The sequence below is a fragment of the Anolis sagrei genome, chromosome X (assembly GCF_037176765.1).
Source record: "Anolis sagrei isolate rAnoSag1 chromosome X, rAnoSag1.mat, whole genome shotgun sequence".
NCBI lineage: Eukaryota > Metazoa > Chordata > Lepidosauria > Squamata > Dactyloidae > Anolis > Anolis sagrei.
Genome location: NC_090034.1, coordinates 31,964,249 through 31,991,043, shown reverse-complemented (window position 1 = coordinate 31,991,043; position 26,795 = coordinate 31,964,249). Strand labels below are relative to the sequence as shown.

The following is a 26,795-nucleotide window of genomic DNA, read 5'->3' as shown; positions in this document are numbered from 1 at the left end:
AAATGATAAAAGGTCTGGAGAACAAGCCCTATGAGGAGCGGCTTAAGGAGCTGGGCATGTTTAGCCTGAAGAAGAGAAGGCTGAGAGGGGATATGATAGCCATGTATAAATATGTGAGAGGAAGCCACAGGGAGGAGGGAGCAGGCTTGTTTTCTGCTTCCCTGGAGACTAGGACGCGGAACAATGGCTTCAAACTACAAGAGAGGAGATTCCATCTGAACATGAGGAAGAACTTCCTGACTGTGAGAGCCGTTCAGCAGTGGACCTCTCTGCCCCGGAGTGTGGTGGAGGCTCCTTCTTTGGAAGCTTTTAAGCAGAGGCTGGATGGCCATCTGTCAGGGGTGATTTGAATGCAATATTCCTGCTTCTTGGCAGGGGGTTGGACTGGATGGCCCATGAGGTCTCTTCCAACTCTTTGATTCTATGATTCTATTCTCCTCCTGCTGCTGCGCCTCCCTCCTTGCGCCCTTGATATCGGCACCGCAGGAACGGCAAAGTCGACCTCGCCAGCTGGTGTCGGGGAAACCCCTCTCGGCACGGGCGCTCTGTCCTCTGCCCTCCTGACGGGTGGGGCAATTGGCTCCCAGCCAGAAGCCACACCCCGTGGGGAGGGCGACATCTTGATGTCGAGGAGGTGGAGCTCGGCCGAGCTCGATGCCGGCAGCCGTAGGAGCCGCGTCCGGGGCTCGCTCGGCTGAGTCCGGCTCCCTCGCAACCGCCACCAAACTCGGGGGCGAAAGCGCCGAGGCCGGAGATCGGGCCGTTGTGGGTGAGGTTAGGGCCGGTATGGGAGATGGTTGGGCCTCTTGCAGCGTGCGCTCGCCTGTCGGTAGAGGGTTCCTTTGTGCGGAAGTAGAGGGGGCAGAGGTAAGTTAGGGGTTTCTCCCATTGTTTGAGGGTTGGGAGGCGGCAGTAGAAAGGCCCTTTCGTAGAGAGCCGCCTTCAAGCGGAGCTCTCTATTTTTACGCGTCCGTGGCGTAAAAGCTGCACACACGGTGCAAGGTTGGGAGAGGTGTCGAGGGGGAAGCAGAGTACCTTATGAAGTCCGTTAATCAGTCCGTGTCAAAAAGCCAGAAGAGACAAAATCTAGAGGTTTGTTTAGCTAATCTACTGACGGCAGAAAAAAGAGGATTGAGGGCTGGCTCCACCCAGGGGCCTTATATACTCGGGGGGGGGGGGGTGGAGCCACGAGGGGGATGCAATTCTTTAGACTTTCTAGAAGGTTCCGAAGCTGGCCTGCGCAGCTGCAGGAATACCACAATGTGCGATTCACAGTTGACTACGACAGGAAAGAAAAAACTACCTCAGATTTTTTTTGTTGTGTCAGGAGCAACCTGAGAAGCTGCAAGTCACTTCTAGTGTGAGAGAATTGGCCGTCTGCAAGGACGTTGCCCAGGGGACATCCAGATGATTTGATGTTTTATCATCCTTGTGGGAGGCTTCTCTCATGTCCCCGGCATGAGGAACTGGAGCTGATAGAGGGAGCTCATCCGCCTCTCCCCGGATTCGAACCTGCGACCTGTCGGTCTTCAATCCTGCCAGCACAAGGTTTAACCCACTGCGCCACTGGGGGCTCCCTCAGTAAAGTAAGTAAAGTAAGTAAACTACCTCAGTAAAGTAAGGTTACCTCTATCATATCATACATAGATAGTCCAGTAGCTGGGAAAGAAAGAAAAGTTAGAGCAATGGAGGCATTACTTTTTGACTCATCTGTGTAAATGCATTCACAGTGTTGTCCTGTGACCTGGTTGGATCCAGACATTTTACTCTAAAGAGGACATAACCCTTCTCTCTTTCAGCTCTGTCCCCCATGTCAACAGCGTCCACTAACAAAGCCATAGCACGGGCACGTATAACAAAAAGAACTCAAAAGATAAAAGAGAAAAACATGACAAATTCCTAATCTCAAGAATTAATTTTGCAGTGGTCTCACAAAAGATTGCATCACAGTTATTCAAGAAGCATGGAATTTTGTAACACTCTTGTAACTGAAAACACTGCAAAAATGGAATTCCTGTATTGTATCCGTATCATATTTGAGCACCCTGTGTCCTTCTCTCATTCATTTTTCACAAACCCCAAGGCAGGACTGATAACACTATAGAACACGATTTTTGTTCCTGGGTTATAAATGTTATTGCCTAATTGGTTTGATCATTTAAAAAAATGGGAAAAGGTGATTAAACTGCAGAAACCTTTTTTTGCGGGAGGGACATCCTGCGGCACATTTTGCTGTAGTTTTTCAAATAATATCTCATCGAGTCTCAACCAATTGAACCTAATTTGTAGCAGCCACAAAAACAAAGTGCCTGGAGTATAACAACTACTTTCAAACAAGGAACACTCCCCCCCCCCCCCATTTTATTACATAGTATAATGGGGCTTAGATTTCTTCAAGCATGGATGGAGCTTGTATGCATGCTCAGGCCCATAAATGAGATAGTAATATACACACTTTTGAGAACATATCATCCAAAGGTCACTACTGTGAGATGGATTCTCTAACAGCAAAGTTATACAAATTCCATATGCAAAGATCTACAATCAATGTGGCAGATGAGGCGTTGTACAAAAGACCTATTGTATCCGGATCCCCAGATTTGAACTACAGTATACCATACAATATTGTACGAGTTGCATGGTACACAATGTATTTGTGAGCCTAGAAAGAAATGCGAGGAGCTTTGTAATGGTGGGAGTCCCAAGTATAGTGTCCCAAGTACAAATCATTACCTCCCAATATTTCACAGATTGTCACGTTTATCTCCAGCCTCACATCTGTACCATACAGGAGATCTTTGTATAATAGACCCTTATGTATAAAATGGCATAAGGCAGGGCCAAACCCCAGCCACCAGGTACAGACTCTTTGGGCTCTCTGCAAGTTGCCTGTTTCTGACTTGTAAATAAATGGGCAGAAGCAGTGCACCTGAGAAAAAATTATAATATCACAAAGGACTACCACCTCACCTGCTTCATAGAAAATCTGCTACAAAACAGGAGCCTTTTTTTCTTTTTTTTTTAGTTCCAGGGTCAGAGAAGCAGATGGCGAAGACAAAAGAACGCCCTGCTTGTTCCATCCATGTTTAACATTTGCACAAATGATCAGCCTCTACCAGAAGGGACAGAGAGTTTCATCTATGTTGATGACTGTGCCATCACCACTCAAGCAGGGACCTTTGAAATGGTTAAACAGAAGCTCTCCGAAGCTTTAGATGCTTTTATTGCCTATTACAGGGAAAGCCAGCTGATTGCTAATCCATCTAAAATGCAGATATGTGCTTTTCACCTTAAGAACAGACAAGCATCTCGAGCTTTGAGGATTACCTGGGAAGGAATCCCACTGGAGCATTGCAGCACACCAAAATACCTGGGAGTTACCCTGGACCGTGCTCTGACTTACAAGAAGCACTGCTTGACTATCAAGTAAAAAGTGGGTGCTAGAAATAATATAATACGAAAGCTAACTGGCACAACCTGGGGATCACAACCAGATATAGTGAAGACATCTGCCCTTGCGCTTTTCCACTCTGCTGTTGACTACGCATGCCCAGTGTGGAATACATCTTACCAAGTTAAAATATTGGATGTGGCTCTTAATGAGACACGTCACACTATCACAGGATGTTTACATCATACACCACTGGAGAAATTATATTGTTTAGCCAGCATTACTCCACCTGACATCCACTGGGAAGTAGCAGCCGATAATGAAAGGACCAAGGCACTGAAATCTCCAGCCCTTCCTCTGCTCGGATATCAGCCAGCAAGCCAATGGCTTAAATCAAGAAACAGCTTCCTAAGATCTGCAGAATTACTCACCGGAACACCTCAGCAAGCGAGAGTCCAAAAGTGACAGGCTACAACCTGGAACCTCAAACAATGGCTGAGACCCAATGAGAGACTCTCTCCTGGGCACACAGAAGACTGGGCAACTTGGAAGGCACTGAACAGACTGCACTCTGGCATCACAAGATGCAGAGCTAACCTTAAGAAATGGGGCTACAAAGTAGAGTCTGCAACATGCAAGTGTGGAGAAGAGGAAAACACAGACCACCTACTACAATGCAACCTGAGCCCTGCCACATGCACAACAGAGGACCTTCTCACCAGAGTGACACCCGAGGCACTCCAAGTGGCCACTTCTGGTCAAAGGAAATCTAGCATAATGCCAAGTTTTTAACATTGTTTAAAAAAAAACATTATAAATGTACCCTCAATTCGCTTCTGACATGATAAATAAACAAACAGTGCACCTAGCACTTTGAAACTGGAAACAGGCAGCTGCATACTCCCCAGAAGCAGGGAAGCCCATAAATACATGCCTGGCATAACAGAAAGCAGGCTGTTGGATTATGAAATGCCCTGTTGTATGTCCGCAAAATATTATCCTGCCAAATTCCAGGAATATGAATCAGTTTCTAATCCGTACCCCAGTGCACATAAATATCAAGGTAATCCCTGCCCATCCTGGCATTAAAAAACCAAACAAAAACATCACCTTCTCTATCAAACCTCTAACAAAATGCCCACTTGTCTCTTTAGAAATTTGGGATGTTGAACAAAAACTACATTCTTTGGAAGTAAACACTAAAAACTTCTGGTATGTGAATGCAAACATTGTATCAAACCCATGAAGAAACAATGCACATAAATACAGGCTTGTCCTCAATTATAAGGCAGGAAGAACGGGGCTATGCAAATCACACCCACATCCATGCTTTCATTTGTACTACCTGATTGATAGGCTGCTTCGGCCGCCATCTCTGAAAGACGCAGCGCAGTCATCCATCGGGATTCTAACTTCAAGTACTCTTGCTGCTTTGCAGTCATCTAGTTAAAATCAAACACTACGGTTAGACACCCAAGCTGACTTTATTGGGAGGGAATTCTGAAGCAGAGAGTTTGATCCAAAGCCAGAATGAGCCAGGTTTTGTACCTCTACTCGAGCACCAATGATCACCTGCCAGACAGCATCCTCCTCTTTAGAATTCATTTTCCCAATGAGGTGTGCATACTTCTGGTACAGGGACACCAGTGTGTAAACTGCCTGCAAAAGGAGACAGAGCTCATGAGCATCACATCTAGTTGACTCAACCATCAGCCATAGAATCTGTGACTTCAGAGACCAAGACATCTCTTACCGTGGTATACTCTGTCAGTGCTTCAATTAATGCATATGTGGTTTGAGAGAGGAGAGTACCGGTGCTATCGGTTACCAAAGAGGCAGCTCTTCGGATTAAAGCTTCGTTGCTGAGAAAACCTGGATCATGTTTCTGAAAGACAAGGTTATCTTCAAGTCAGGATACTTACAAAGCATTGTGGACCATCAGAATCTGGGGAGAAGGAATTTCATTCTGACACTAGGAAATGTTCATCGTACTACAGGATTTGCCACCACCGCAGGCTATACTACAGATCCAGTGTAAGAACATTAGAGAGACACCTCAGGGATGGGAATAGCATGGCCCTACAGATATTGAACTATAATATCCAACAGCCTTAGCTTGTGGGGAGGAATGCTGGGAGCTCCAGTCTGACAGCATGTGATACTCAGTCCTGCCTGGAAGACCTTGAGCTCTTTTCAGAGTACAAGGTGTTTCATGATCTTCAACTGATTTTCTTCCATCCAGTAGGTCTTCCTCAAAGCTACTGTGATTCACTGTGAAATAACAGCATGCAAAGTCAATACAAGTGGACATTCACACACAATTTTAATCATTTCCATGTGCTTGCAGAGGGGCACCTCCACTTATGCTGCTGTCAGGCTGGATACAACTGTCATGCATCGTCCCCCGAAAATAGTATCACTGCAGGCATAGTACACCTTATGGCTGCATGCATCACAAAATGACAGCCAGAGAAAATGTATTACTGAGAGAGAAAAAAGGAATACTAGCAATAAAAAACATGCCTGAAGAGACAGCATCGTATTATTACTATTTTTCATTGATTGTAAGACGCAAACTAATTTCAACACTCAAAGGAAAAAAGCCTTTCTGTATTTCCTCACATAATAGTTGCACCCTTTTCCATTAAAAAGGAGGTGTGACTAATTTGGGCGGGACCTGTCTTTGATTTGTTTTTTAAATTATAAAACTGCCTTTCCTCCAAAAGGGGAGCAGGAAGAGGGAGGATCGAGCCTTAAAGAGCTCAGTTAAATGTTGGTTTAGACCAGGGGTCCCCAAACTCAGGCCCGCGGGCCATATATGGCCTGCCAAGGGCATTTATCCGGCCCGCGCGGCCTGGCCGGGCGCAAAGCCCCTCACCGTTTCTCTCTCCCCTTCCGGAGCGGCTTCAGGCGGGGTCGCGCCGGACCAGGCTTCTCCCTCTTTCTTTCTTTCCTTCCTTCCCCTTCCCCCTTTCTCTCCCCTTCCCCTTCCTTCTCCTTTCCCCTCCCTCCTTCCCTCCTTTCCTTTCCTTCCTTCCTTCCCTCCCCCCGGATGCCGGCCCGGGGAAGCCAGCGCTGCCTGGCCACGCCCACCCGGCGCCGCCTCCGCTCATTCTCCTGCCGCAGCTGGGAGGGGAACAGGAGGCACCTCATGGCCGCGGATCTTCTGCTGCGCTCCCTTGTTCTCCGTGGCCACGAGACGCCACTTGCTTCCCTCCCAGCTGCGCCAGGAGACAAGCGGAGGCGGCGCCTGGCCCAGTGTCCCCACGGAGAGAAGGAAGAAGGAAGGAAAGGAAGGGAGCAAAGGAAGGAGGGGAAAGGAGAAGGAAGGGAAGGAAGGAAGGGGAAGGGAAGAGAAAGGGGCAAGGGGAAGGAAGGAAAGAAGGAAAGAGGGAGAAGCCTGGTCTGGCCAAGTTTGGTCCAGATTCAACATTGTTTGAGTCCACAGTAAACTACAACTCCAAAACCAAAGGACACTGCCCACCAAACCCTTCCAGCATTTTCTGTTAGTCAGGGAAGAACTGTGTGCCAAGTTTGGTTCCATTCCATCGTTGGTGGGGTTCAGAATGCTCTTTGATTATAGGTGAACTATAAATCCCAGTAACTACCATTCCCAAATGTCAAGGTCTATTTCCCCCAAACTCCACCAGTGTCCACATTTGGGCATATTGAGTATTTGTGCCAAGTTTGGTCCAAATCCATCCTTGTTTGAGTCCACAGTGATCTCTGGATGTAGGTAAACTACAACCCCAAAACCAAAGGACACCACTGCCCACCAAACCCTTCCAGTATTTTCTGTTGGTCATGGGAGAACTGTGTGCCAAGTTTGGTTCCATTCCATAGTTGGCGGGGGGGGGGGGGGGGTGTTCAGAATGTTCTTTGATTATAAATCCCAGGAACGACAACTCCCAAATGTCAAAATCAATTTTTTTGAGTGAAGGACATACATTGGGTTGTTAAGTGTCCAGTGGTTTTTGATTTCTGTTAATCCCACAAATGAACATTACATTTTTATTTATATAGATTTATTTCCTATATTTATACTCTGCCCTTCTCCACCTGAAAGGGGACTCATGCTTACATATTCCAAAAAACCACTTTCAAAACGACAGAAAATATATTTTTTTCCTCATTTTCATTGGAACTATTTTATTTTCAGAAATGCTAAAGCTATCTTTTTCTCTGTACTCCTATATTGCTTTCCGCAGCCCATGGTTGGGTGTGTGTTTGCCTTTTATTGGGTGTGTTCTCCTTTTATTTATGGCGGCCCCATGAATTTAATAGGGTTTTCTTTGAGAGGAAATACTCAAAAATAGTTTTGTCAGTTTCTTTCTCTGAAATAGAGCACCTGCTATTCATTTGTGGCTTCCCATCCAAATACTAACCATAACTGGCCCTGCTTAGCATTTCAGGTCAGAGACATTTAATCTTTCATTGACTTTGCCAGGTATTATCCTTCTGTACAGTCGTCTCTGTGACCCCTGTGACCCAACCTGGACAGGCAGTCCCCAAGTTACAAACACATTATGTAGTTTTGTCCTCACTGAGGGCTGAACAGTCAACAAATTCATGGATTCCCTGCTGTTATATTAAGACTGTTACACATGCTGTGACATGCTTGAAATCAAAATTTCATTTATTTGTAATTAGAAATAAATATTTCACAATGCCTATTACATATTGTTTTTGTGATTCATCACTATGCTTTATGTTCAGATTGTAACAATAAAAATACATCGTGCATATCAGATATTTACATTACGATTAATAACAGTAGCGAAATAAGACATGTGCAGTGTGCATAGAATTTGGTCATTGTTTTTTTTAAAAAACCTATAGTCCGGCCCTTCAATGGTCTGGGGGACAGTAATCCGGCCCCCGGGTTTAAAAAGTTTGGGGACACCTGGTTTAGACTGTGAAGTCATTTGAGACAGATTCTCCACTGGAGATCAGAACTGCCCCTTCTATCTTAATGTTCAGGAAACAGGTGAAAACTTGGCTTTGGGGACTGGCATTCGACGAATGAGCCATGATCCTGTGATATGGATGGATGACGACGAATAATGATTTTTGATGATGACTGACCACTGTAATTATATGATTGTATTTTGCTATTTTAATGTTTTAGTGTGATTTAGAATATGATGTTTTAATGACTGTCTGTAATATTGATGTTGGAAACCTGCCTGAGTCCTTCGAACGAACTGCTAAATAAACAAATAAATAATTTTTTCCTTCATTCTTTCTCCGAAGGCCAGGCAGTTTAAAAACTATGAAACTGAGGTCTCTGAAGCTCCACTCTTCCCTTCCTCTGAGACCTTAGAGCCGTTAAAAAAAACCAAAATGGAGGCCCCTGGAGCTCCACTCTTCCCTCCTTCCCCCAAAGAGGTCCATTTCAGATTTTGTAAACTGCTTTAAGGCCTTGGAGGAAGGAAGGAGGTGGGAAGAATGGAGCTCCAGAGACCTCCCATTTCATCGTATGTAAACTGCTTTGCCTTTGGAAAAGAAAGGGGGAATCAGCCCCAAACGGCTCTATGACTATTATGCAAGGAACACAAAAATACCAATTTTGGCAGCCCAAAAATGGGGCGCGACTATTAAGCAGTGCTGAGTGTTATACAATGAAATATATTATTTTTTTAATATAAAAGCACCTGTGATTTTTTGACACACCTTGTTTTTAGAGGTGTTTGTATGGGGAGGGAGTGCATCTTAGAATGGAATACATAGGATATTTTTATTATGTGACTAAATACAATATATATATATATGTGTGTGTGTGTGTGTGTGTGTGTGTGTGTGTGAGAGAGAGAGAGAGAGAGAGAGAGAGAGAGAGAGAGAGCATCTGTGATTCTAACATTTACCTTCTTTTTAGAGATGTTTATATGGGGAGAGAATGCATCTTAGAATGGAATACATAGAGGCATTATTATTAATTATGTGATGAAATACAGTGTGTGTGTCTGTGTGTGTATACATACATACACACACACACCTGTGATTCTAAGACTCACCTTCTTTTTAGAGATGTTTATATGGGGGAGAGAATGCATCTTAGAATGGAATACATAGAGGCATTATTATTAATTATGTGATGAAATACAGTGTGTGTGTCTGTGTGTCTCTGTGTGTATACATACATACACACACACACACCTGTGATTCTAAGACTCACCTTGTTTTTAGAGATGTTTAGATGGGTTCCTTATACATTAAATTCCAGGTGGACCTTAGCTTTTTGAAAATCTCATCCTATTTATTCTTCCGGACTTGGCAAAGGAAACGAGGAAAGATCGTGAGACACTAAGACTAGAAACCTCAACAAAGCTGGAATTCGATTCAAGTGGATTCATCCTGCCTCAATTTTATTTAACAAAGATGGGAAAAACTACAGAATTAAATCCTTGGCAGAGGGCACTGAACTCCTTAAACAGCTGGATCTCTTTCAAGACAGTGGTGGCGAAAAAACATTTGGCAGAGGTCCAGAAGACGGACGAGAGAATTGGAAGGACACTGATTGGGAGGAAAAAGGAAGAAGAGGAGAACAGCCAATGGACAAAAAAAAAAAAAAAAAACCTGGGGAAAAAGACTATACACAACAACGCATTGGAACTAGGAGCACTGCCAACTTGTCTTAATTTATCTTTAAGATTAAAGGGTCAAACCAGCGATGCTCAACAATAACGGATGTTTAAAACTTAAAGATGTGATTAATGGGACTAATGTGACCAATTAATTTTAAGGCTTTACTATTGATGGGGGGTAGTTGGGTTAATTTTGTGTCTTTGTTATTATTTCTATTATCCTACTTTTCAAACCTCCTGTTACAACTTAATGTATTAAGTCGGGTTACATTGTATTAGGAATATTAGCGATTGATTATTTGTTAGATATGGTTAATCTTATCCCTCTCTCTAAGCCAGGAGAAAGAGAAAGGGATAGTCTTAGGGGGGGGGGGGGTTATTACTGTGAAGACAGTGCCCTTGAGTTTAAGATAAGAACTCCGTAATGTTGTTCTACAGAAGAAAGCAAGGAGGGAGGGCTAAGTTGACTCCGGCCCTGATAAGCTGTCTGGAAATTGCAAGAAAAAACTTTTTCTTTGCCATTCCTCCCTTGGGTAGCAGGGAGGAATCGAAATCCAGACGGAGAAGGGGGGAAGGGATGGGAGGGAAGGAATGTTGGGGATGTGAGGGAACAGTGGTTCAAAAATATGATATAAGGGGAATGGAAAGCACAAAGATTTACAAAGTGAATTAATTAAATGTAATGGCTCAATTAGATTCTATTCATTTGATGACAGTCAACATTAATGGCCTTAAATCAGAATTTTAAAAAGACAGTCTACGTAAATTATTAACAGAAAATCAGGTAACAATGGTGTGTCTACAGGAGACTCATCACGTAGGGAGATCAAAACTGTTAAATTTAGCTAATTGGGATGCTCAATATGAATCCAAGGGCACAAGTAACTCTTGGGGAGTTGCCATTATAATAAAAAATGATCTTGCTTTTGTAACAGAGAAAATTATTACAGACGAGGAGGGGAGGCTCATAATGGTATGTGGAAAATTAAATGATTGCAAAGTTTCTATTATTAGTGTCTACGGGCCCAATAAGGGGCAAAAAAGATTTATTAATAAAATATTTTTAAAAATAGAATGAGAGGCAGAGGGAGACATAATTATAGGTGGAGATCTGAATTTAGATCTCTACTAGCTGTACCTGGCCACGTGTTGCTGTGGCGTAGTGTGTTGTTATGGAAAATTAAGTAATGACAAAGTATTTCTATTGACTCTCAGTAATCTTTTATTCTATTCCTTGGTTAGTCTTAAAGAATCTACGGGATTCCTTTATAGTGAAGCAGACTAACAAAACGATGTCTTTATGAATCACATACTACTTGTCCAAATTAAAAGAGCTTCACAGAGCAGAGCCTCCCGATATACCCTTCTTTCTGGGGTTTTGAGTATGACTTTTTTACTGAAAATGCATTTTTCTAAAGATGTGAAATGTCCAAGATTTCTGCATTTCTTAAATGATATCCCAATGTATTTTATAGCCTTCAGCCCCTGAGGAGGACACATTTAAGACTGCTCAGTGTTCCTTCCCAAAAAGAGTTTGTAATGAGTTATTTTAAGTTTTTCAACCTGTATGGCCATGTTCCAGAAGCATTCTCTCCTGACGTTTTGCCTGCATCTATGACCGGCATCCTCAGAGGTTGTGAGAGTTATTTCAGTAAGGGTACTTTCCCCCTATTCAAAGTCCCAGGTTTTTGAACATAAGCGTTCTCTTCTAATTCTAATTTTTGAACAGGTTTTTTCATGTCAGTAGATAGTGTCAATAATGCTCTAATTTTTACCAGGTTAGAGAACTTGCGTAAGGAAGCTCGTGGCTGAGAAAAAGAGAGGCCCGAAGGATATGTCTGAAGTGTTCCCTTTTGTGAAAATGGCGAAAATGGCGGCGGCAGGGGAGGAGGGATGGTTTTGACAGTTTGGAGGGGGCGGGCTTGGAGGTGGCGTGAGCAGGGTAAGATGGGGGCAGGTGGGAGGGATGGTTTTGACTGGGGGAAGAGGGTGGGCGGGGTTAGAAGGGGGCGAGGCTTGGCGGTGGCGTGGGCGGGGTTAGAAGGGGCGGGGGAGGGATGGTTTTGACTGGGAGAAGAGGGTGGGCGGGGTTAGAAGGGGGCGAGGCTTGGTGGCGGTGTGGGCAGGATTAGAAGGGGGCGGGGGAGGGATGGTTTTGACTGGGGGAAGAGGGTGGACGGGGTTAGAAGAGGGCGTGGCTTGGTGGCGGCATGGGCGGGCTTAGAAGGGGGCGGGGGGATGGTTTTGACTGGGGGAAGAGGGTGGGCGGGGTTAGAAGGGGGCGAGGCTTGGCAGCGGCGTGGACGGGGTTAGAAGGGGCCGGGGGAGGGATGGTTTTGACTGAGGGAAGAGGGTGGGCGGGGTTAGAAGGGGGCGAGGCTTGGCGGAAGCGTGGGCGGGGTTAGAATGGTGCGCATGCTCAGTTGTTTTGCCATTTTATCTGTGTGTTGTTGTGTTGTTTTTTATTTGGTGTGGATTAGTTTGTACCTTGTGGGTTGTCCTAGGGGCATGGCAATTTTGGTTCAGTTTCGTTGGGGTTTTTTAGAGTTTTGCTGTCCTGTTGGACTCACCTAACAAATTTATTTATATAGATAAGGATAGGTACAATAAGAAGACTGGGAAAATTGGGGGAGAAAGAAAAATTAAACCTTAAAAAATGGAATCTTTGTGAAGTTAATGAAAGACTTGGACAAAGAATCGATATCCCCACATACTATTCTGCTAGGCATAACTCATTTTCCACTCTAGATTACTTTCTTATTGGTAATAATAATGTTTTACCCATCATGGAGACTTCAGTTGGAAATAGGTGGCCAGGAGACCATGCACCTCTATTTCTTAGAGTGGGTAGCATAAGTAGGAGAAAGGAGTATAGATGGAGATTTAATCCATTAGTAACATCTAAGGAACAGGACAAACAAGAGCTAAAAGAGGAAATCAAGCAGTTCTTTAAAATTAATAGATCCCCTGATTTAAAGGAAAATATAATTTGGGATGCCTTTAAAGCCGTTATTAGAGGGAAATGTATTACAATGGAAATAGGTATTTAAAAAAATTAAAACAAAGAAAAGAGGAGGTAAAACAGGAAGGGGATAAACTATTTCAAAATTTTCACACACACACCCCCCCCAACAATTCAAAATAAAGAAAGATGGAATGAGAATAGTAAGATAATAGAACAGTTAGAGAAAACTGAATTAACAAAAAAATATTTGTTTGTAAAAAATGATTTCCAAGTTAACTCCATAAACAATACTAGGAGACTAGCTAGTTACCTTAAATCAAGGAAAGGAAGGAATAAGATATTAAAATTAAAAGACGCAAAGGGACAAATGAAAACCAAAGAGGAGGACTTGAGAGAAATAATGGCTAGTTATTATGAACATTTATATATGGATAAAGAAATTGGGAAAGCTGAGGGAATTATCACGAGAAAATTAGATCTCCAGTCACAATCAAAACTGAATAGACCAATCACCAGTAAGGAAATTGAATCTTAAATCAAACTCCTCTCCTGGACCTGATGGCTTTACGTCTAATTTCTATAAAATATTTAATTTAGTAATCACCCCTCAATTAGAAATCTTATTCAATGAGATATTAAAAAATAAAATCATCCCTGAAACATGGAAGAAATCTGAAATAATTACAATCTTAAAACCTAGCAAAGTTGAAACCAACCCAAACTCATATAGACCAATTACTCTATGTAATGTAGATTATAAAATTTTTACAAAACTTCTTGCAAATAGGTTGGCAGATATAATTCCAAATTTAATAGGGGAAGACCAATATGGTTTTATCAAAAATAGAAAATTAGCTGATCCTATAAGAAATATCCTTAATATAATTAATCAAGCTACTAGGGAAAAAGAGAAACTTTTGTTGCTAAAATTGGACGTGTATAAAGCATTCGATACGGTCAACCATCAATATTTGCACAAAGTTTATGAAGACTTTAACTTGGGAAGACAATTTTGCGAAATAATTAAGGAACTTTACAAAGATAATCAAACACAAATATTGATAAATGGAACTAAAACAAGAATTATTAAGATCAATAGTGGAACAAAGCAAGGATGCCCTCTCTCCCATACTATTTGCGCTGGCAATAGAACCTTTGGCGAATCTAATTAGAAATAATGTTAAAATTGAAGGCATAAAAATCGGGACAGAAGTAATGAAAATAAATTTATTTGCAGACGACGCCATGGTGTTATTAGGGTCACCAGAGGATGCTATAAAAGTAGTTATAAATACTATAAAGAAATTTGAGAATGTATCAGGGTTGGCCATTAATATACAAAAATCGGAAAGACCAAACAAAAATTTGACTCCTAAAGAGTTAAAAGAAATTCAGAGTACTACAGGGATAAAGCTAGGGGAGAAGAAGATAAAATATCTAGGCGTATATATTCCCAAAAACTTAAACATTAAACATTATAACTCAATCTAATTATAATAATTTATGGGGAAAAAATAAACAAACAGATGAGTAGTTGGAAAAAACAAAATTGGGATATATCAAGTAAAATTAAAATGGTTAAAATGATGATTCTCCCAAAATTTTTATTCCTGTTTCAAGCACTCCTATTTAGTATCCCCAGCAAAATTATTAAAAAATGGGATTCTTCAATTAAAACCTGGATAGAAGGAACAAATAAAAATCGAATTCCCAAATCAGTATTTTATTCCCCAGAAGAGAATGGAGGATGGGGTGCCCCTAATTTACAGAATTATTTTGATGCCTGCCAATTAACAAGACTGATAGAATTAGATTTTGACGATTCGAGAAGATGGGGTAGAATTGAAAAAGCAATTAATGGATGGAACCACTGTTTATGTTTAAAAGGACGGGTTGACAAAAAAACCTTAACAGAAAGTAAAGGGGGACCATTGATCTCATCCCTGGAATGCTGGAAAAATGGCAAAACAAACTACAAATTAATAGGGTAGATATACTCCCAATAGGGTTTCTTGACAATAAAAAAGAACAGACATTGGGTAAAGTCATATCAAATTTGAAACAGAATGGAATGATTTTGATAAAAGACCTCTTGAACTCAGATGGGACAATCAAGGATTGGGAGTCAATAAAGGGTAAATGTGGCCAAGGTAATTGGCTCCTTTGGAATGGACTGAAACAAAGGATCATTAAAGCGAAGGAAAAAGAAGGCCCTGAAACAGCCCTAGATCAAATTCTAAAATGGAAACTAGAAAAGGAGAAAGGGCTGATGGGGTTTATTTACAAGAAATTAATTGGAATACAATATAAATTAAAACAAATTTTGATAGAAATATGGAAAGATGATTTAAATAATAAAGTTTCAGAAATAGAAAACTGGATTGATTCAATTAAAAAGATTAAGCATATAAAGATTAGAGAAACACAAAGGAAATTATTGACTAAATGGTATAGAACCCCAATTAAAATAGCCCAGATAACAAAAACTACCACAAAACTTTGTTGGCATAGATGTGGGAAAATTGGCTCCTATTCCCACATGTGGTGGGAATGTGATAGAGTACAAGAGTTCTATAACAAGGTAATGAACTAAATGGAAGAAATAATAGGATATAAACTGGCTTTGAATAAAATAGAATTTTTTACACAGAAATTTGACAAAAAAGATAATATCAAAGCCTGGGAGGAAATTATAAAACATATATTAGTTGCCCAAGCAACTGTGGCGTTGGGGTGGAAAGATTATAGAAAATGGGAGGTTAAAAATGGTATGGGTATTTAGCAGAATATATGCTTCAGGATTATATCCATGAAAAAAGAAGCAAATACACAACATGCCGATTTAAGAAAACTTGGGTGCAGAAATGGGAAAGACTGATCGAAAAAGTGGAAGGAAAAGAAAGACCATTCTCTTTTTACAATTGTTCAATTAAATTAAGATCTGAATTAAGGTAAATACTGTTCCCTGAGGGGGGAGGGTGGGGGAGGAGGGGTGTAACACTGTCAGATAGAAGGGTAAGGTGAAGGGGAGACAGATAAGAGCATTAGAAAAACAATACGTGATATGTATTCACAATGTAATTTAGCAACTGAATTTCTAACAATGATCGTATGTAATGGTACTATTTTTGTGTCGAAAAATAATAATAATAATAATAATAATAATAAAAAGAGATATTTAGATGGGGAGGGAGTGCATCTTAGAATGTAATATGTAGGGCATTATTATTATTATTATTATTATTACTGATTATGCAATGAAAGCACATGTGATTCTAAGGCACACCTTGTTTTTAGAGATGTTTATAAGGGGAGTGAGTGAATTTTAGAATGGAAGACATAGGATATAATAATTATTAATTATGCGATGAAAACAGTATGTGTGTATGTGTGTATATATATATATAGAGAGAGAGAGAGAGCGCACACCTGTGATTCTAAGACACATCTTGCTTTTAGAGATGTTTCTATGGGGAGGGATTGCATCTTAGAATGGAAAATATAGGATATAATTATTATTATGTGATGAAATACAGTGTATATATATGTGTGTGTGTGAGTGTGTGTGAGCACCTGTGATTCTAAGACCATGTTTTTAGAGATGTTTATATGAGGAGGGAATGCATCTTACATAGGGAATTATTATTAGTAGTATTACTACTAGTACTACCGCCACCACCAATGGGAGGAACCAAATCCCTGTCCCTTTGTCACGTGGCCTGTCTAACCTTCCAAGGTGCCAACACTCCTCCCTTCTAGTCAAGGGGAAAAGTCTTAGCAGCGTATCATAATCCTTCAGAAATAACATGACAGGAGAGAAGCAACAAATCAGAAGGTGAAAGCAGCGGCCCTGTCTTTCCCGGAAGACAGGCTACCTGTGTGATGGGGATAGCTGCGAGCGTGGCTCCAAGACCCAAAGCGGCCGCTTTGCTCCAAGGTCCCCTCAGTCCGGAGGCACAGCGGTTTCTCAAAGGTGCCAGGAGGGGACGGCTCTGCCTAGAAAAGACCATGGAGGAGACAGTTAAGACCGATTGCTGTGTCCCCTTTGAAAAGGCAACCCCCATACCCCTTGGGGTCTCTATCCAATACACTCTGAGCTGAGGAGAATGGGCACAACAGATGTATTTGATCAAATCTCTCCATCGGGTAGACAAGGTAAAAGTGCCACTCTCTGAGAACACAGCCCAGGGTATGTTATAGTCAAAAGGCTTTAAGCATGTGCATGCAAACTTTCATTCACACTTCTCTTTCCCTGTTCTCTTCTGGTGCTTCCTTATCACCTATTGACAACAGCAATTGTCAACCATTCTCCTTCTTTCTGGCTTACAGATTATCAAGTTTGGTCCTTTGAACAATCAGCCTTAGGCCAAGACCTCCACCCATCAATTAGAGCCCAAGCCAGAGCCTTACCTGTTCCCAGCTCCTCCTCCATTTCATGGTATTGGCCCTGGCCCAGACCTTTCCTCAAAACTGCCCAGAGGCCCTGGAAATAAGTAGCCCCAGGCCCCATTCTGGCCATTAATTTGGTCCACTTCTTGCACTTCAATTCCCCGGACCATTACTACATGAGCCCTTTATAAAGGCCCTATACCCAAGGGAAGGAGAAACAGGGAATTTTAAAATTAGTGAATCTACCAACACTTATAAGGAACTCACAGGAGGGAGACTGATAAATCAGGGCAGGATATAACTGTGTATAAATATATCTGACTGAAGTCTGAACTGAGAGGCTTTGTAACTGTTTCTTCAATTGGGGTATGCTGCCACCTTTCTAATATTCAGGCTGAGAGGATACTGAGTAACACTCTTCTGTGTTACTACGGGGTTTATTTTCCTCAGAGGGTTTAAATATCAATGACATTCACACACACACAGGCTGTGGTAAAGAGTTAACTATAACAAAACGTTTATTTAACGGGTTTAATTCCTCTGTACAAATGCGTGATGGTTTCAGAAGTAGTTCAGTGCTTGAATTACAGGTTCTAGTCAAAACCTTTAAACTGAGAAACTCTTATTATTCCACTAAGCAGATTCTCCAATACAAACAGCCCAATTCTCCAGGGTCTGTTTACACCAATAGTTCTTCCTTGAAGCAACTATTAAGGATTTATCATAAGCGAAACTTCCTTCTTTTTCCCTTTTCAATTCCTAACTGCTATCCCCAAACTCCAACTGTCAAAACCCAACTGCCAAAACTCAAGCCTCAGAATTCAAAAAGGTACCTTTTTTCTTTATCTAAATATTAGGCTTCGCCCCCCTATTCTAACCATTCCTGGCCATCTACCCTTTTCTTCCTTAACAAGGACACGCCCCCTCTGAGAAAACCTAACCTAAGATGACATCTCCCTGTTTCCCTAATCTAAAATGGCTGCCAGGGCTTCACTAGGCCCATATCCTAACTGTTAAAGGCAAGGGTTCACCACACCCTTCAAACTGTCCAGCCCACATGCAGGTGGGGCCATTGGTAACTTATTTGCACAATGGAATAATGTGGAATTGTTGTTTCAATGCATGAGATTGTGTTTATAAGTTGTTTGTATTTTAATGACTATTCTGTATGTTTTATGTTTACTTGTGGCCTGAGTCCCCTAGGGGAGATAAGTGGTATATAAATAGTTTATTTATTATTATTATTATTATTATTATTATTATTATTCCACTTTCGCCTAATTTTTCCCTTTGTTGTGTCGACTAGAAATTGTCTATTTTCCTCTCAGCGCCCCCCCCCCCCGGTCTAAACCAGGCATGGGTAAACTTCGGCCCTCCAGGTGTTTTGGACTTCGACTCCCACAATTTCTTATGGCTGAAGTAAATAACTAAGTATTTTTATATCCCGCCACCAATCTCCCCACAGGGACTTTGAACGGCTTACAAAGTGAACAAGCCCTGGCCAGTTCACACATTAAAACCAAACAAATAAAATAATAAAACAAAACACAATCATAAACAATATCATAAAACAATGTGGCTGAGGTAAAAGTCATAGCTGGGATCAGGCTCAATGAGTGCAATAATTCCTTAAAGGAGCCAATGGAAAGTGCAAGGATCATTTATTTATTTATTTAAAACATTTATACACTGTCCTTCTCAACCTCCATGGAGGGACTCAGAACAGCTCCCAAATAGGCAACAATTCGATGCCAAACATAATATAAAACACATAATACATCCATAAAATGAAAATATAATTATAAATATACATTAAGAACCCACTCGCCAGATTAAAATTGCCAGAATTAAAATTGTCATCCAAAGCAGTCCAAGTCCGGTCTTGTTTTCTGGGAAAGACAATGATCAAATGTACAGAGACTAGGGCAAACCTAAGCAAAATGACAAGGAACCAATAGGAGGGCCAGAATAAAGTGCAGGATTTAGAGTGGGTCAAATAATGCTCTAGTGAAACTGCCTAATCAAAGGCACAATGGAACATCCAGGTTTTGAATTCTCTCCGGAAAGAGTACAAGGTTGGAGCCTGTCTTATCTCCCTATGGAGGGAGTTCCAAAGCCAGGGGGCTACCACTGAGAAGGCCGTCTCTCTCATCCCCACCAACCGCGCTTGAGAACGGTGGTGGAAGTGAGAGCGGAGCTTCCCCGAATGATCTCAGGGTACATGCTTGTTCATAAGGGAATATGCGATCGTGAAGGTAGGCAGGTCCCAAACCATTTAGGGTTTGTAGGTGATTACCTGCACCTTGAATTGGAACGGGAAACTTATTGGAAGCCAGTGAAGCTGTTTAAACGGGGATTGGAAGCCTGCCCATGCCTGGTCTAAACCTTTTCTGGCGTAGTCATTCTTAGTCTTCACTCCAGTCCCTTCAAGGGGGGATAGGGCGGATTCTAAATAAATTATTATTATTATTATTATTATTATTATTATTCAAGATTATCTTCATTCTGGAAGAGCAGCCCTCTCCTTTGGAAGCTTCTTCTGGCCCTTCAGGGCTTTGGGCCTCCAACCCGCAGAAGCCCTAGCCAGCTTGTCCCATGGCTAGGGATGCTGGGAGCTGAAGTCCAAAGCACCTGGAGGGCCACGGGTTATGCAGGCCTGCCCTAAACACTCTGGGTCCAACAACACTGGCCAGGGAATGCAGTTTGACACTGCTTTGACTGCAAGGGACTACTGGAAGCTGTAGTTTGACAAGCTTAAGAATGCTGGGCCTCCCCATCCCCCAGGATGCCATCCAGGGCAGTCAAAGTGGCCTCAAACCACATCAATTCAGCACTGTAGATGCCCCCTTGGTCTTTAAAAAATAAATTAAAATTTAGAAACGTGATAAATACACACAGTACACATAACACACATTCAAACGAATTAAAAATGGACATTTGCACACCCCTACAAGCAATTATTTTTGCTGCCAAAAATTGTATTGGGCTATTTCATTATCATCCCGATTGAATCCTTCCTTGAATAAGCCCAGCAGGCACATGCCTGAATTTGTTTTGACCTTATTGCACAACATTTTGTTTCCTTAATTACTTGACTCCAAAAACCTTGAACATTCTCCCATGACCACCACATATGAAAGAAAGTTCCTCTCTGCCTTTTACATCTCCAGCACTTATCTTATTGAGATTTGTCTATTTTTGCCAATAGGACTGGTGTTGTATAACTTCTATAAAACATTTTATTAATAATAACTGCATTTGTATCCCACCCCATCTCCCCAAAAGGACTTGGGGTGGCTTACAAGGCAACACAGTGCAAAATAAAATACATAAAATATACACAAAAATTAACCAAAATCAGTAGAAACACAGAGAGTAACATAAAATTACAACATACAGGGGTTAATATAGAGCATGCCAATCGAAATGTAATAACAATATAACACAATAGATTGTAATTAAAAGCAAACCACAAATGTCCTAAACTACATTTCCCAGAATGCAGTACTCAGCATCAGAAAGCCTATTAAGGGCTGCATTAGCCAACGGTTTAGTCAGTCTAAAAATAATAAATAAAATTACTGAATTTGCAAAGAGGACGAAAGTAAGTAATAGTATAAATATGTGCTAAGTTGACGTTATGTGGTTAATTGTGTGTCATAAAGACAGACATTCATTCATGGAGATTGCTATTGTCACTTTTTCAGGGGCGGGGGTCAATTGTCTTTGTCTAAACTTTTAAAAATCCCCCAAAATCAGTTGATGTGTGAATCTTTCCAAAACTTCCAAGGACTGATGCCCTGCTTATGTTGCGCATTGGATATCAAATTCAAGGGGATAGCTCTTGTAGGTTTTTTTAGATTAACTTTGAAAATTCTCAAAAATTCTGTAGATAAGCAAAACGTTCTGAAATTGGGTGGGCTAACAGTGGTTAATGTGTTCTACCATTGTAGCAAGTTTCACTCAAATAGCTTTAAAATGAGGGAGAAAGATGCCCCTGAAGTTTTCCCCAATTAGAGTAATTATGCGCAATTACTGTAACGGAATGTCGTTACTCTCGTTATGGTAACAATTTTTTTTACTAAGTATACTTTAGACACACTTCAGACACAACAATGCCAGCGCCCCCCCCCCCCCCCCAGTTTTGTAATGACTTTTGAACCATGTTTTAAATGGATCGCATATCCCTAATTGCTAGGGATTGGCAATGGGGGAAAGCCGGAACGAAAAAGGCCCCTGAGTCTTTGATCCAAAACTCCAGAGAAGGATCCTCCTACCTGGCCAGGAAACACCAGCTCCGCAGCCACCCAGTGCTCCAAGCCGCCATCTTGGCTGAAGCTCCCTAGGCGGAAGTGACGTCAGGCGGCCCGCCCCAGCCACCTATAGTCCTTCCCCTGAGGCACTTGCCTCCCATTCTGCCCTGTAGAAAACTTCACATCATTGATTGGCAGCGTTCCCAGCTTTCGTAGCGCCAGATTGGGCTTTTTTTTCCTCCTGAGACTTCAAATCCCAGAAGACCCAGCCAGCTTGGTCCGCGGCCAGGAATTCTGGGGGCTGAAGTCCAAAAAAAAACCCCCAAAACGCTTGGCTCGCATCCATCGCCAGCAGGTGGCACTCTAAGGCTGCTGTTTGACACTGAACCCCAAAGAGGCGCAGTCCTTTTGGTTCTTTGTTACACTTCCGGACCTCCTCGCCTTTTTATGTATTTATTTATCTGTATTTTATTTCTATCCTGCTCTATCTCTCCATACGGAGACTCAAGGCGGCTCACAATCAAAAACATTACAACTTAAAATATACAATAATAAATAATATATAATATACAATAATATACTAAATTATATACAATAATATATACTATATAAGTAATATTAATACATAATATATGCAATAATAAATGACATAATAATATATTAGTATTACAATATAGTAATATATAATACTAATATTGTGCTATCCTAACAATATATTGTGTATACATATAATATTGATTATATTATAATATTACAATTTTTGTCGTGTCAGGAGCGACTTGAGAAACTGCAAGTCGCTTCTAGTGTGAGGGAATTGGCTGTCTGCAAGGACGTTGCCCAGGAGACGCCCAGATGATTTGATGTTTTTATCATCCTTGTGGGAGACTTCTCTCACGTCCCCGCATGAGGAGCTGGAACTGATAGAGGGAGCTCATCCGCCTTTCCTCGGATTTGAACCTGCAACCTGCCGGTCTTCAGTCCTGCCGGCCCCAGCTTCTGCCAACCTAGCCGTTCGAAAACATGCAACTGTGAGTAGATCAATAGGTACTGCTCCGGCGGGAAGGTAACGGTGCTCCGTGCAGTCCACATGACCTTGGAGGTGTCTACGGACAACGCCGGCTCTTCGATGAGCACCACACCCCAGAGTCGGACACGACTGGACTTCATGTCAGGGGAAAACCTTGACCTTTATTGACTACAATATTGTTAGTAATACATGCAAGGCTGAGCAAAGGTCCCGTGAGAGTGAGCGTGCGTGGACTAACTAAACCAGAAGTGTAGCCACTCCGAACCCTGCTCGGAACTCTATGAGGCTGCCTACTGCGCACGCGTCCCAAAATGCAGTCTCTCGACGCCCTCCCCCGCTAGAGGGCAGTGTGGGAGCGCCTTTCCCTCTCAAAATTGCGAGGGAAAAAAGTTGCCTTGTTTCCAAACAAACAAAAATAAAGGGACGTGAAATTTCGGCGGCGCGCATTTTTAAACTCTTCAACGGCGTGTGTTGGGTTGTGAGTGAAGCTGAGACGACGAAACGGGGGGGAGGGGGCGGAGGACGCGCCCCTTGGGGGGATGGGAAACAAACATGGCGGAGGGGCAGGAGACATTTCCCAGGCAGCGGGGGGGGGGGGGCTTTCGGCGCCATGGCAACGCCCCGGGGGATTCTGGGAGTGGTAGTTGACCTGCTTTTTCTCTCTTTGTATTGAGTCCCTTTGGGAATTTACAGCACTGAGGGCCCCAAGCCTGGCTCCTCCCATTGCATTGGATATCAGCTCCCAGGATTCCTGGCCATTGGCGAGCTGGCAAGGGTTTCTGGGAGTTGGAGGCCCAAAGGTTGGGAACCACTGACAGATTTATTTATTTATTTTCTAGCTGTCCCCTGCCACGCGTTGCTGTGGCCCAGTCTGGTGATCTGGAAAATAACGTAATGAGAAAGTGTTGGTTTCTAATGTATGTAATTTCTTTATGCTTGTGGGTAAACAGTATTTCTTGCTGTTTCTTTGTCAGTGTTGATGTGGAGATTGTCTGGTTCGCCTACTCTGGAACATGCAACATGCATATTGTCCTTTTTTAGAGGTCCCTTTCAAATCTATGATACTATATCTGTGTGTGAGAGAGAATCATATATATCTATCTATATCTATGGCTGGATGGCTCTTTGTCAGGAGGGCTTTGATTACCTTTTCTTGCCCTGGTGAAGGAATTGGACTGGATGGCCTTAAGTATTTTCTGTTGGTCATGGGGGTTCTGTGTGGGAAGTTTGGCCCAATTCTGTCATTCGTGGGGTTCAGAATGCTCTTTAATTGTAGATGAACTATAAATCTCAGCAACTACAACTCCCAAATGTCAAGGTCTATTTTCCCCAAACTCCACCAGTGTTCACATTTGGGCATATTGAGTATTCGTGTAGAGTTTGGTCGAGATCCATCATTGTTTGAGTCCACAGTGCTGTCTGGATGTAGGTGCACTACAACTCCAAAACCAAAGGACACTGCCCACCAAATCCTTCCAGTATTCTCTGTTGATCATGGGAGTTCTGTGTGCCAAGTTTGGTTCAAATCCATCGTTGGTGGAGTTCAGAATGCTCTTTGATTGTAGGTGAACTATAAATCCCAGCAACTACAATTCCCAAATTACAAAATCATTTTTTGAGTGATTGTCACTCCTTGGATTAGTAGGTGTCTTGTGGCCAAATTTGGCGTCAATTCGTCCAGTGGTTTTTGAGTTATGTTAATCCCACAAACGAACATTACATTTTTATTTATATAGATTGATCGTGTCAGAATTGAATTGTGAATACAGTTATAATGTATAAAAAAACCACAGACAAAGTCAAAAAATTGGCATTTAACTACATTTCCTTTGACCAGAAGCTGGCACTTGGAATGCCTCTGGTGTTGCTGTAAGGGAGTCCTCCATTGTGCATGTGGTAGGCCCAGGTTGCATTGTAGTCAGGGGTCTGTGGTTTGCTCTTCTCCACACTCGCATGTTGTGGACTCCACTTTGTAGCCCCATTTCTTAAGGTTAGCTCTGCATCTCGTGGTGCCAGAGCGCAGTCTGTTCAGCACCTTCCAAGTCGCCCAGTCTTCTGTGTGCCCAGAAAGGAGTTTCTCATCTGATATCATCCACAGATTGAGGTTCTGGGTTTTAACCTGCCACTTTTGGACTCTCGCTTGCTGAGGTGTTCCTGTGAGCGTCTCTGTAGAACTTAGGAAGCTGTTTCTTGATTTTGGTCATTGGCATGCTGGCGGATATCTGAACAGAGGATGGGCCGGAGATGTTGTTGCCTTGGTCCTTTCATTACAGGCTGCTACTTCCGGGCGGGTATCAGGTGCTGTAATACCGACTAAACAGTACAATTTCTCCAGTGGTGTTGGGTGTAGACATCCTGAGATAGTGCAGCATGTCTCATTAAGGGCCACATCCACTGTTTTAGCGTGGTGAGATGTATTCCACACTGAGCATGCGTACTCACCAGCAGAGTAGCAAAGTGCAAGGGCAGATGTCTTCACTGTGTCTGGTTGTGATCCCCAGGTTGTGCCAGTCAGCTTTTGTATGATATTATTTCTAGGACTCACTTTTTGCTTGATATTCAAGCAGTGCTTCTTGTAAGTCAGAGTACAGTCCAGAGTGACTCCCAGGTCTTTTGGTGTGCTGCAGTGGGATTCCTTCCCAGGTAATCCTCAGAGCTCAAGATGCTTGTCTGTTCTTAACGTGAAAAACACATGCCTGCATTTTAGATGGATTAGGAATCAGCTGGTGTACCCTGTAATAGACAGGGAGCTTTGAAATGGTTGAACAGAAGCTCTCTAAAGCTTTAGGTGCTATTACCACTGAAAGATGCAAGTAGATGACAAGGAAATTGAGGCACGCATTAGGCTTGATAGCACATTAGACTCGAGTCAGTCTGATAACAACAACTACTTCACAGTGTTTCCTTGGCAAGCTTTCTTCAGAGGAGTGGGTCATGGGCCAGCGAGCCAGTGCCTTGGGTGCCTTGGGTGTGACTCATAACCTCATTCCCAATCCACTTGGCGGTAGCATTGCCCAACTCTGTTTGCTGGCTTCTCTGCCAGAAGATCATGGATGCCCAGCATGGGAAGGGACCCCTAAGGCTATCTAGTCTCACCACTTTCTTTGATTGTATCTTCCTTTGTGGCAGAATGGAGTGGGGCTGGATGGCCCTGGGGGCCCTTTCCTACTCTCTGAGTCCATGATTTTCCGGCAGAGAAGCCAGCAAACACTCGGCTGGACAATGCTACTACAAGATAGCCTATATACATACACATGTATACATACACATATATACATACACTTTTATACAGACACATATAGACATGCACATATAGACATAGACATAGGCACGTGCATGTGTATACACACACACACACACACAATGCTTGTGCATTTCAGCTGAACCTCGAGCCATTTCTGCTATTTCGGGGGACCTGTGTATCCATTTTTGTGCACCTCCCAAAAACAGACAGGCGCCCAAAATTACGTTTTCAGTCTGCAGCCAGAAAATGTGGCTAGATCCAGCCCATTGGCAGCAATGGGGGAGGGGGCTTCATGGGCTCCCCTTCCCATTATTTTTAGGGCTATCAGGATGAAAATGGCCACACTTGGAGAACACATCTGCCACTGCTGCCTCACCAAGGTTCATAACAATTGGGTCATCCCCTGATTTTTAAGAATTTCTTTTTTCCCTAGAAATAAAATCTCCTTTAAAAAGTCCTGATGTGCTGATGGCGGTTGGAGTTAGAGATGGTGGGTTCTGTTGGCTTGGCAAAGCTTCCACAGAAACTGAATTCTTGTATTATTATGATTAGGAAGCAACAGACAAATTATTATTATTTAATAAAATTAAGGAAGCCGAGAGCATAGAGAGAAATATAAACAGAACTTGTGATGAGATTGCAAAGGATATAAATTATTAGATATTGGTGGTAAGTTTAGGTACGTAGGTAGTTTTTCCTGAGAATGAGCATTGCTGTTTGCTAGAATTCCTATAATTTTTAATAACAGTAATCTTTTAAAAGTACTACTTTTTGAAAGAGAGGAGGGAAGAGAAATAAGAGAAGAAGCTAAAGGCTTTAGTAGAGGCTAAAGGGTGGCTCAAAGCTCAGAGCCACCCTAAAAGAAAAGAACTCTCACCCACAAGTCCCCAAACGCAGCACACCTACCCAGCCATACACCTGCACTTTCCAACTCTCAGTCTC

General features: G+C 42.3%; 1 protein-coding gene across 2 annotated transcripts in view; it reads right to left on the bottom strand.

Annotated features, from left to right (window-relative positions):
• The window catches only part of DIABLO (diablo IAP-binding mitochondrial protein), a 33,186-nt gene extending 11,380 nt beyond the window's left edge, over window positions 1–21,806 (bottom strand). The window contains exons 1-5 of one of the 2 annotated variants that reach the window (XM_060785985.2): window positions 21,607–21,806; window positions 16,816–16,936; window positions 5,145–5,276; window positions 4,964–5,050; window positions 4,737–4,833 (exon numbers count right to left, since the gene is read on the bottom strand). In XM_060785985.2, the coding sequence (XP_060641968.2) occupies window positions 4,737–4,833; window positions 4,964–5,050; window positions 5,145–5,276; window positions 16,816–16,936; window positions 21,607–21,656 (487 nt within the window). In that variant the 5' untranslated portion in view covers window positions 21,657–21,806. Of the gene's footprint in view, window positions 1–4,736; window positions 4,834–4,939; window positions 5,051–5,144; window positions 5,277–16,815; window positions 16,937–21,606 lie in introns of both variants that reach the window. The other variant, XM_060785984.2, reaches the window with a different exon arrangement.
• Between the last annotated feature and the right edge of the window lie 4,989 nt (window positions 21,807–26,795).